The sequence below is a fragment of the Cervus elaphus genome, chromosome 29 (assembly GCF_910594005.1).
Source record: "Cervus elaphus chromosome 29, mCerEla1.1, whole genome shotgun sequence".
Lineage (NCBI taxonomy): Eukaryota > Metazoa > Chordata > Mammalia > Artiodactyla > Cervidae > Cervus > Cervus elaphus.
In genome coordinates, this window is record NC_057843.1 from 23,008,037 (window position 1) to 23,020,108 (window position 12,072).

Below are 12,072 nucleotides of genomic sequence, written 5' to 3' on the forward strand. Positions count from 1 at the left end.
TTCTCCCAGACTGTATATCTTTTCCCCTAACACATATAAAATAAGAAAGAAGCTAAAAAGAAAAAGAGTTTTAGTGGAAACTAATCATTTTACCAACACAAGAGAACTAAAAGGGAGACTGGAAAGTGGGAAATTCCCCTCAAATAGAAAGACTGGAGGGCCACCCTATTTAAGTAGTCCACACTCAAGGAGGAAGGACATTCACTCTGCAAAGGGCTGAAGACTCAGCCTCAGCATCTACTAGCAGAACAGGTAGCCCTGTGCCTGTTTTCATCATGACCTACTGGTGCCTCCTCCAGATGGTTCTCCTGCTGTGTTTCTCCACCACAGCTCTCTCCATGAACTACAGCTTGCTTCGATTCCAGCAAAGGAGGAGTGACACGGTGTGTCAGAAACTCCTGCGGCAGTTACCTTCAACTCCTCAACATTGCCTGGAGGTCAGGATGGACTTCCAGGTCCCTGAGGAGATGAGGCAAGCACAGCAGTTCCGGAAGGAAGATGCCGTATTGGTCATCTATGAGATGCTCCAGCAGATCTTCGGTATTCTCACCAGAGACTTCTCCAGCACTGGCTGGTCTGAGACCATCGTTGAGGACCTCCTTGTGGAACTCCAAGGGCAGATGGATCATCTGGAGCCAATCCAGAAGGAAATCATGCAGAAGAAAAACTTCACTATGGGAGACATGACCGTTCCTCACCTGAAGAAATATTATTTCAACCTCGTGGAGTACCTGAAGTCCAAGGACTACAACAGCTGTGCCTGGGCAGTCGTGAGAGCGGAAATGCTCAGGAACTTTTCTTTCCTCAAGGGCCTAACAGGGTACCTCCGTGACTGAACATCTCCCCACCTGTGGCTCCTGAATGGGCAATGTGAGCTTTATATAAGACTCTTCAACCAGCAGAGGCTCTTGAAGTAACTGACAATGCAATGTACTGGATTTCAATGGACAGTTCAAGACTGTAAGCTATTTTAAATTGATTTATGTATTATTTATTAATTTTAAACTTTTATATGGGAAATACATTATTTATGAAACAAAAGTCAATGTGGCAGTTTCCATGTCAACTTGCTTTATGTGACAACACATATGAAAAATTGCAGAGCACCCTGGAGACATTTACTGCAAAACAAGCCTGCAGAATACTAGTTTTCTGGCCCCTGCCTTTGAGGAATTTAAAACAGAAGGAAGACACGTGGAATGTCCAAGTTATAGGAATATGCTCCATATATCCGTACAGTTTACCTGCTCTTGTCTCCTTCACTTATTTAAAGATATCAGACAGCTCATGCTGTAGGTCCCCGATATATAATGTGGGGTTCTTTTGTCTTTTTTTCAACTGGGGGAAAATAGACACCACCTTACATTTGAGAGTCTTACAAAGTAAGCCTTCTGGATGCCAATAAATTTTGGGCAAATTCCATTCCGTTTATAAAATTCTTACTACAGAAAATGAAAAATTCTGACCTTCTACATGTCCTTAGTTTCTTGTACACTTCAACCCTCATTTCCAACAATGTAGTCCTGGGAAAAGGTTTCAGGAACATGAGTTAAACATTACTTATGACCATCACCGAGTCATTAAAAACTGTCAGATATGGTAATCCCTGAATTAAAAATAAGTGAAAAGTAATCTCGAAAATATTAACAACTTTCCATCCATTAAAGATAGAAAAGTAAAACTATATTAAATACTTGTTTTAGTACAAAGAACATATAGTTTAAACAAAAATAAAATGCTATTGTTAAATATAAAACATATTGCAATATTCTACACTTAATACTTAAGAAGCATTATATAAATTTATTATAAAGTTGAAAACATGAACTATTCAATTTAAAATAAATATATTAATGAAATATAAAACTAATTTAAAAAGTACAGGGCTGTGTTTTTTAAAAAATATTCCTACTTTTCAGTTATTCAATACTTACTCCCCCACTTCATGGCCGAATACTTAAAAGAAACCCTGAAAATTCCAGAGCATTCCAGGGGCCCACAGTTCCCTGGTCCCGTCTTACCCCCAGGAAGTGCCCCAAACCGTCCCACGGTTATTTGTCCCCTGACCGCCGCTGACTTCTCTGTCTGCAACGCACTCCCAGGGTCCCTTCGCCTTGGCTGTTTCTCCCCTTGTCCAAAAAGGCTCCCCCTGGTCCCCTTGGTGCTCAAGGCCCTCTCATCTTCCCATCTCTCACAGTCTCACGCCCATCGCCGGCTTTAACTATGACCACACCGCGGTTCCACCGTCCCAAGCCCATTGTCTCATCGCCTAGACCCGCTTTCACTGTGTCTGCAACGCCGTCCCACTAACTCTAACCGAAGGTCACATCGCTGCCATCGTGTCTCACTGGGCACAACGCCTTTCCATCTTGCCACAGTGAATGGTCTCGTCGCCGCTGTCAGGGGCCCCTGTGCGGACCACACCGTCCACCGTCCGATCGCCCATGGTCTCCTCCTCCCGCCAGTTTAACTCTGCCCTCGACGCTGTCCACCGTCCCACCGCCAGTAGCTTTTCTGCTGCCGCCATCTTCCACTTTGTTCGCAGCGCTCTCCCAACGTCTCAAAGCCAAGTCCAGTGAGAAACGGCCTTGTGTGAGAAACGCCCTCCCGTCGCCCACAGCCAATAGTCTCAGCGCTGTCAGAGTTTCACTTTGAGCACAACGCCCTCCCATCGCCCCACAGCGAAGTCTTAACCACCGCGGCACCCACAGCGCAACACCGCCCCCTCGGCCCCATCTCCTATTGTCCCAGCGCGGACGCCAGCTTTCACTTTGCCCGCAACACTTTTCCACCTTCTCGTTCGCAACAGCCTCAACCCACCGCCGGATTTCAGGTTGTGCACGACGCTGTCCCAGCGTCCCATTGCCAATAATCCCATCCCCACCGCGGTCTTTCACTTTTCCTCAGCTCTTCCATACTCCCAACGCCCCGGGTCTCATCCCCGCCACCGGGTTTAACTTTGACCCACTCTGTCCCATTGTCGCCTAGCAAACAGTCTCATCGCCCCCGCAGGTCTTCCCGTGCGCGCATCGCCCTCCCGTCGGCCCATAAACAATTGTCTCCTCGCCGATCTCCGCGCTCAGTTTGTCCTCAACGCTGTCGTCAAGTCACATCAGCTGTGTCTCATCGCCACCGCCCGGTATCGCCCTCCCATCGCCCCAGAGCGGATAGCGTCATCGCGGCCGCTGTGTTCCACTTTGGACCCAACGCCCGCCCACAGTCCCACAGCGAATACTCTCTGAGCCCCCGCGGGATTCCACCCTGCTCGCACCGCCCCGCACCTCCCCACCCCCACCCCGATCGTGGGAAAGCCAATAGTCTCATCGCGGCCACTGTGTTCCACTAGGTTCCAATTTGTGCGGAACTCTCTCCGATCCACTCACTACAAACCGTCTCCTAGCCACCGCGGGATTCGATTGTCTGAGCCACTCCCCGGCAGGGCCCCGCAGCGAATAGTCTCTGAGCCGCCGCGCTCCTGGTGCGCACCGCCCCCCCGCCCCCACCGTCGCCGCACAGCCAATAGTCTGCGCGGCCGCTGTGTCTCCTGGGGTGCACAGCGCCCTCCCATCGTTCTCCTAGCGCGCGGGATTGCAGCGTGATCGCAGTGCCGGTCGATCCCCGCTCCATCACGGTGGTGCAGCCAATAGTCTCATCGCAGGTACCTTGTTTCATTTGTCAGCAACGCCCCCACAGCGTCCAGTAACCAATCGTCCCATGCCCACTTCTGGTTTCACTTGGGGCACAACGCTGTCCATCCTCGCATCGCCAATAAACCCATCACCGCTGCCCGGCCCATTTCTGTTGAGTGTGGCTGCATCGCGCCGGAAACGAGCCCCACTCTGTAATCAGCCTCATCTCGCTCAGAACCCCCGCCTTGGGGTTTCTTTTCCTCAAACATGGCCTGCTTCATGTTGACCTTTGCAAAAAAAGCCCACTACTCGGGCGATGTTTCCAAAAATGCAACATTCTGGCTCCTTACTCAGGACAGCAGAAACCAGGCCTTTTCCAAAAGGGCTAGTGATATGCGCACCTCTGAATCAGTGCTCCTAGAAAAAGCTCTCTGGAAACTTTGCGTCCTGTCTCTCCAGCAGCCCCACGCGAGTCAACTGCCAACTCTTCCCAAGACTGCGATTCGAAAGCAGAAGCGATCGAACCACAGCGAGCGCGCTCTCGCCGTCGCCTGGAGAAGCAGGCGGGCTGCGGTTCCATCTCAGCGCTGTTTGCTCGTCGTTTCGCGGTGCTCGCGCGCCCCCTTCCGGCCGTCTGCAGAATCACTGACATTCTCTATGGCCCACATCCACTTGCTGGTGGAAGGAGTGATGCTCTGCTGCATCCCTGCTTGCTCTTTTCGCTGGAACGGGTCTGGGATCCACTGCCAGGAAAAACAAGGATATCTTCAAACACTTGAAAGAAATACAAAGGATCCGTTCTCAGTCAAGCCTAATGGACAGAGCCAACTTCAGATTTCCTTGGAAAAGAGAGATCACTCCACTGCTGAAGATGACTCAAGGCCCCTGCTACCACTATCTGATGCTCCAGCAGAGCTTCCAACTAACTCTTCAACCGCGGAGCACAGCCGTCCTACTTCGAACAACACTCTGCTGGATAAACTCCTCTCCAGCCCGGATCAGAGCCTGAAACAATTGGAGCGGGTGGAAGGAGACCATCTGTGCTGTTCTCATTTGGGACTTCCTGCCTGGGGCTATTTCCATGGCATCCGTCTCTACCTCAGGGAACAGGAATACAGCCACTTTGCCTGAGAGGTTGTCAGAATGGAAATTAAAAGTGCCTTTCCCTCATATAAGAATCCTCAAGAAACCTCCACAAATAAAGATGTTTATATTTATAACACTCGCTAATGTATTCCATTATTTTTTGCTTCTTGCTCCAGAGTAATTGTACTCATAATTCTTCAGGCATTGAGTAATGTCTGAAATGAAAATCATGATTTTCCAGAAACAGGTGTGGAGAGCAGAACAGAATGTCTTTTCTTGTATAAAGATCTTTAGATCATCATTTAAAAGATCTCTTGATGTCTGAGAGGCTGGTATTTTCTCTACTCAGCCTTCAGAGTTTCTTTCTCATGGACAGGTTTTCAGGATCCTCAGTTCTTTTTTGTTGTTGTTGTTTGTTTGATCCTAAGTTCTTAAAGATCTTTCTCACTTAATTCGAGGTGCTATAGAGAAAAAGAATAAACTGTGATGGTTTTCATCATAATAGAAACTTATCTTTCCTTCTCTGAAGAGCACAACGCAGTCCTTCTGGATCAGGTGAATCTTCTGGTTTGCTCGCATTCAAAGAGTGATTCAGGGACACGGGTACCTTCTGTTTTGTGGCTTTTTCCATCATCACCATGTGACTCCAAGTTTGTCTGTGGTACTTGAAGCTACTACACTCAGCAGTAAAGGGATGAAGGCTGTGGCTCCCAGGGGATGCTTCCAAGGGCCAGGACTCCACAGGGCAAGAGCACTTCCTCTCACGTTCCATGGCCTGGATATATCCTCATGGGAATCTCATTGAAACAAGTTGGGAACTTATTGGGTGATGAATGGATGAAGAGATAAGTTCAGGGTGCTGACTTTCAACAATGCACAACACGAAAGTTGCAGGTTAAGGTTTTGGGGGGCAAAATGAGGGCTGCAGCCCTGGAGACAGCACATCAGATAGCTCTGAGAAGCTGTTCCAAAGAGGCACAGGGGAATATATGCGATTTTGGTGAAGGGAGAGTACATGTAATCATGTACCTATTTTTTGTAGAAGTTCTCTGCTAGTGTTATGAAGGTTTCTTGGAGTCACAAGAAGCAGTCATCACCATGAAGGATTTTCGTGCTTTTCTAGATATGAGGAGACAGCAGAATTGGGTTCATCAAATGGGCTCCTGAAAGCATCTAACCTTCTGAAGACTTGTTCTGCCAGTTTTCCCTGCTCACAGCACGCCTCACTTCTGCTTTCCATGCTGCGTTCCTTTCCAGGGGTGTTAAAAATCAGCAGCTGCAATAGCACATGATTTAATCCTTGTAGGTAGATGACAAGTGCCAATGGCACGTGCTAGTTTGTCCTTGACAGGGCATGAGACCACGTTTCACGTTTGCACTCTTTGTCCAAGTGAAGTTCTGGGTAGGGATTGCAGGGAAAAAGTAATATTCTTGCTTGCACACACTTCATTAAAATACAATCTGACCCAAATGCTTTTTCTCCAAGTTCAGCCTTGGGTAAAATGACAAGAATGCCAGTCATAGTTGACAGTATCATTGACTGTTTGAAAGAAACTTTCAAGCTGACCCCCAAAGGCATTGCCTACAGGAAAATATCCAGTCTAGACACATTACAGGTTGTTTCTTTACTACCCAAGGGAGACAAGAAAAGAATAATCAGGCAATTCCTTGCAAGTACTTGAGGATGACTGAAGAAAAATTGATAATGAGTGTTCCATTTGGGTCCAGGCCTGAGAATCTTATCCTGATCTTCTAAATATTGGAGATGGAAAGTTGAAGCCAGGCTTTCTGAAAACGATTTTCAAAAACTATCTCACACATGCTGTGTGTGTAGACCAAAAAAACCCCCAAATTTTGTATCAATATAGAGTTAAGAGTTAAAATTAATTGCAACTGATGAAACAGTATATAAAATATTTGACACATTTTTAAAATTAATTTATTTATTATTTTACTTTACGATGTTGTATTGGTTTTGCCATACATTGACTTGAATCCTGCATGGGTGTACGTGTGTTCCCCATCCTGAACCCCCCTCCCACCTCCCTCCCCATCCCTTCCCTCTGGGTCATCCCAGTGCACCAGCCCTGAGCACCCTGTCTCATGCTCAGGACTGGTGATTCCTCTCACATATGATAATTCACAATGTTTCAGTGCCATTCTCCCATATCATCCCGCCCTCGCCCTCTCCCACAGAGTCCAAAAGACTGTTCAATACATCTGTTGACACATTATTATACTTAGTCTATTTGTTATCACTAATAGTAACTAAATTTGTCTTCCTGTTATCCTGCTGATGAGGTAACACTTATGGTGTGGGAAAGTGAATAATACAGGATAAGATAGCAATTCAAGTAAACATTTGCTTTTCATCCTTTTATGTTAAAGTCGCAACACACATGTATATACTTATTTAATATAAATTGTACAAGTGTGTGTATATACATACACCTATATTGTTGTTTGGATGCTAAGTTGTATCAGGCATTTTGCCATCCCATGAAGTACAGCATGCCAGGCTTCCCTGTCCTTCACTATCTCCCAGAGATTACTCCTACTCATGTCCATTGAGTCAGTGAATGCCAAGCAACCATCTATCCTCTGTTGACCCCTTCTCCTCCTACCCTCAACTTTTCCCAGCATCAGGGTCATTTTCAATGGGTCATTTTCTTCTCAGCAGGTGCCCAAAGTATTAGAGCTTCAGCTTCAGCACCAGTCTTTTCAATGTATATTCAGGGTTGACTTCCTTTAGGATTGACTGGTTTGATCTCCTTGCTGGCCAAGGGACTCTCAAGAGTCTTCTCCAACACCACAGTTCGAAAGAATCAACCCTTCAGCACTCAGCCTTCTTTCTGGTCCTTCTTTATGGTCTCACATCCATACACGACTACTGGAAAACCATAGCTTTGACTACTTGGACCTTTATCGGCAACATGATATCTCTGTTTTTGAACACACTGTCTAGGTTTGTCATCAATTTTCTTCCAAGGAGAAAGAATCTTTTAATTTAGTGGCTGCAGTCACCATCCATAGTGATTTCGGACCCCAGGAAAATGAAATCTGACACTGTTTCCACTTTTTCCACATCTATTTTCCATATAGTAATGGGACTGGATGCCATGATCATTGTTTTTGGGATGTTGATACAGATGTATATGTATATATATTTTGGGGGGTCTGGTTTAGCCATGCCTCAAATTGGTTCTCTAAAAAGGTGGTTACTTTTGAGCAGGGAAACTGTAGATATTATAGAGAATCTATTTTACAGAATGGATGAAGATTTTCAAAATCTGAATTTCTGAAATTAATATTATAATGGAAAACTTATTTATTGAGATTGGCATATTCATTCCAAAAACTCCTCTCTGCTTTGCTTTCCATGCATATAATCTAAATTGTGAGAACACAGAATGAAACATTGTAAATGCAAGAGAAATATTTCAACAATTAGAACATTTAAATAGAATTTGTGACTACAACATTTCCGTGTTAAATCCTGATGCTTTTCTAAGTTAAAATTAATTAAACTCTAGGAGAACTTTCAATTTAACAGATGAGATGGCACTAGTGGTAAAGAATCTGCCTGCCAATGCAGGAGACAAGCGACGCGGTTTCCATCCCTAGGTTGGGAAGATCCCCTCTATGAGGAATTGACAACCCAATCCAGTATTCTTGTCTGGAGAATCCCAGGGACAGACGAGCCTGGCGGCCTATGGTCCATGGGGTCACAAAGGGACAGAAATGCCTTATGGACTAAACAACAACAACCATGCAGAAAGCTATAAAACTAAAGAAACAAAAAAGAAATTTTTGTGTGTGATTTTAGAGGTTCTTATGTTTCACATAAGAAAACAATTCACCTCTTGGAGTTTACAAGATATCCCAATGCTGGGATGTTTCTACATTTACTTAAACTATGACAGTGAAAATTAATCTGTGTCTTATTTGTGTAGTAAAACTTAAAAAGTTTATAATCCTATTTGGAAACCATGTTAGATCTGAAATACTATCAAGAACATAAGAAAAGTACTTTGCCTTATTTTTTTAATTATATACCATTTGTAGCTCATCTTGAACAAATATATCAGAGTCAAATGTGTGTTGTCAAAAAAAAAACAGAAAAATAATTAATTCATTTTATGGAAGTGAAAAAATGGATAGGATTAATGTATGAAATTGATAAATTGGAAAAAATGATATTGTCATTAAAATGTCCATGGCTAAGGATGTAAAAATAGAGAAAAATGGCAAATGTATGCAATAATGAACAATACACTTTTTTTCCATTATTGAAAAAGATGAATATGTGGATCTAAGAGCATACATTTCACATGACTAGAATCACTACCTATGAATGATCATTTGTTTTCTCTTCATTTCTGTATTTGTTACTTTGTGTTTAAATTGGCAGAACAGCAATATATTCTTTGATTTCCCATCTCCTGCCTTCTTCCCAGCGGGAGTTCAGTTCAGTTCAGTCACTCAGTCTTGTCCAACTCTTTGCGACCCCAAGAATCGCAGCACGCCAGGCTTCCTTGTCCATCACCAACTTCCAGAGTTTACTCAAACCCATGTCCATAAACAGACTGGTTCCAAATAGGAAAAGGAGTACATCAAGGCTGTATATTGTCATCCTACTTATTTAAACTATATGCAGAGTACATCATGAGAAACGCTGGGCTGGAAGAAGCACAAGCTGGAATCAAGATTGCTGGGAGAAATATCAATAACCTCAGATATGCAGATGACACCACCCTTCTGGCAGAAAGTGAAGAGGGACCAAAAATTCTCTTGATGAAAGAGAAAGAGGAAAGTGAAAACATTGGCTTAAAGCTCAACATTCAGAAAACTAAGATCATGGCATCTGGTCCCATCACTTCATGGGAACTAGATGGGGAGACAGTGGAAACAGTGTCAGACTTTATTTTGGGGGGCTCCAAAATCACTGCAGATGGTGATTGCAGACTTGAAATTAAAAGACACTTACTCCTTGGAAGGAAACTTAGGACTAACCTAGATAGCATATTAAAAAGCAGAGACATTACTTTGCCAACAAAGGTCCGTCTAGTCAACGCTATGGTTTTCCCAGTGGTCATGTATGGATGTGAGAGTTGGACTGTGAAGAAAGTTGAGCGGCTGAGCGCCGAAAAATTGACGCTTTTGAACTATGGTGTTGGAGAAGACTCTTGAGAGTCCCTTGGACTGCAAGGAGATCCAACCAGTCCATTCTAATGGAGATCAGTCCTGGGTGTTCATTGGAAGGACTGATGCTGAAGCTGAAACTCCAATACTTTGGCCACCTCATGCGAAGAGTTGACTCATTGGAAAAGACCCTGATGCTGGGAGGGATTGGGGGCAGGAGGAGAAAGGGATGACAGAGGATGAGATGGCTGGATGGCGTCACCGACTCCATGGACAGAGGAGACCAATATAGCCAATCTCTAAGCCAATATTTGACTACAGTCCATAGATGGCAGTGTAGCCCCAGTTCATGAATCATTTGTTTAGACTGCATCACTCACTAGTCAAGACTCCAAAGCTGAGGACCTGGAACACAGAGAAGGAAGGAAGCTTGCCTCAGATATTTATTCTCTCAGTACTTTAGCTTGCTCTTTCCTCCTGTCCATCACTAAGTAACAGATCCCAGAGGAAAGGCCATGAAAGACTTCCAGGAACACATGGAGAGCCTGGTGTGATGAAGTAACCCCTGCCGCCTACACTCTCTCCCCTCAGGCCTAACTTGATTCACCTGCTTTCTTGGTCAAAGCTTCTAGGGTAGCCAACAAAGTGGAGAGCCTATGTGACCCTCAAATAGATTTCTCCATGGTTTCCTCAGTTGTACATGTACTTGGATGCGGTCTCAATAGAAGTTTTGAAGAATAGGTCAGGAGACATGATGTCTAATGATGGCAACAGTATCATCATCATTCAAAAAGATTTCGACTCCCAGGATGAGAACTGTCTTCAGAGCAGGTGTACAAGCTAGATAAGAATACGAAACTCATTGCTATATTCTCATATGCTTCACCTTAAATTGAGAATTGTTTCATTCAAGTTGATTAGGGCCTTATTGATCACAGGACTCCAAAAGATTTGCAATCATCACATTTGGAATACATGGCACTCGTTTTGCAAACTGCATCCAACTTTCCAACATTCTCAGTGCATTCAAAATTAAGGTATCTTTATTTTCTTAAATAAGCAATTTATTTGCATTTAACTTTTAGACATTCCCCTTTGTTTATACTTGAACATAGCTTCACATGCAATTCTATTCCTATCAAGTCTCTTGTGAACATTTACTCTGTTGATTAAAGCAACAGTCCTAGTAAGTCCTAGAAGTGAATAGTCACATACATGGAAGTTGCTTTAAAAAGTTTCTTCTTATTTTGGCTGTGCCACGTGGCCTATGAGACCTTAGTTCCTGGACTGGGGATTGAACACAGGCCCATAGCAGTCAAATTGCTGAGTCCTAACCCCTGAATGGCCAAGGAAGTCTCAAATTACTTTAAAATTTGCAGTTTTAGTTGTTCAGTTTTTCATTCAAGGATTCAGAGAAACTCTAAATTGCTTTAACATTGTATATTTGCTCTAAATAAATGACTATTGGAGAACTGAAGGGAGAATGACAAGGGTCAAGAAACATGTAAAAGTCACATTAAAGGTAAAGCATAAATCCAATACATTTGAGACCTTACCTCATAAAGGTTAAAATAATACATAGTAATAGAATCTGTTAAACTTAAAAGAATCTCTTGATTGATTTAAAGCACAGAGTCCACTATTACTTTGAAGAGGAAAAAAACTTAAAATCAAATAATACTAAATACTTAATACCAAAACAAAGACAACACAGAGAAGGTCAAAACAGAGAAAGAAAATACAATGAAGGAAATAATTAGAGGTGGCAATGTTAAAGTCACCGAGATCTCTGTCATTAATATCAATATTGATATACTTAAGAATTATAGAAATAAAGACGTTAAATTTGAGAAAGAAGTTCAGTATGCATAAGAAACACATTGAATTTATAATTAAATATAAAAACGCTTGAGCTAAATTTCAAATAGTATAAAACAATGAGTAAAAGGTGTCACAATATATAGCAAAGTGAACAGAAATATGGTAGCACTGAAATTTTACCTAAATGCTGTGCATGCATGCTACGTTGTGTCAGTCATGTCTGACTCTTTGTGACCCCATGGAGCATAGGCTGCCAGGCTCTTCTGTCCATGGGATTGTCCAGGCAAGAATAATGGAGTGGCTGCTATGCCCTCCTCCAGGGGATTTTCCTGACACCAGGGATCAAACTGGTGTCTCCTCTTGTCTCCTGAATGGCAGGCAAGTTCTCTACCAT

At 43.5% G+C, this 12,072-nt stretch overlaps 1 protein-coding gene across 1 annotated transcript; it reads left to right on the forward strand.

Moving 5' to 3' along the window:
• Positions 1-275: 275 nt before the first annotated feature.
• On the forward strand, positions 276-836 carry LOC122686299 (interferon beta-2-like). The gene has a single exon (XM_043891484.1). It carries the CDS (start codon positions 276-278, stop codon positions 834-836), a length of 561 nt encoding a protein of 186 aa, XP_043747419.1.
• The last annotated feature ends 11,236 nt before the right edge of the window (positions 837-12,072 follow it).

Excerpts from the sequence above, each read along its gene's own strand:
- LOC122686299 (XM_043891484.1), top strand. The coding sequence starts at position 276 with ATGACCTACTGGTGCCTCCTCCAGATGGTTCTCCTGCTGTGTTTCTCC.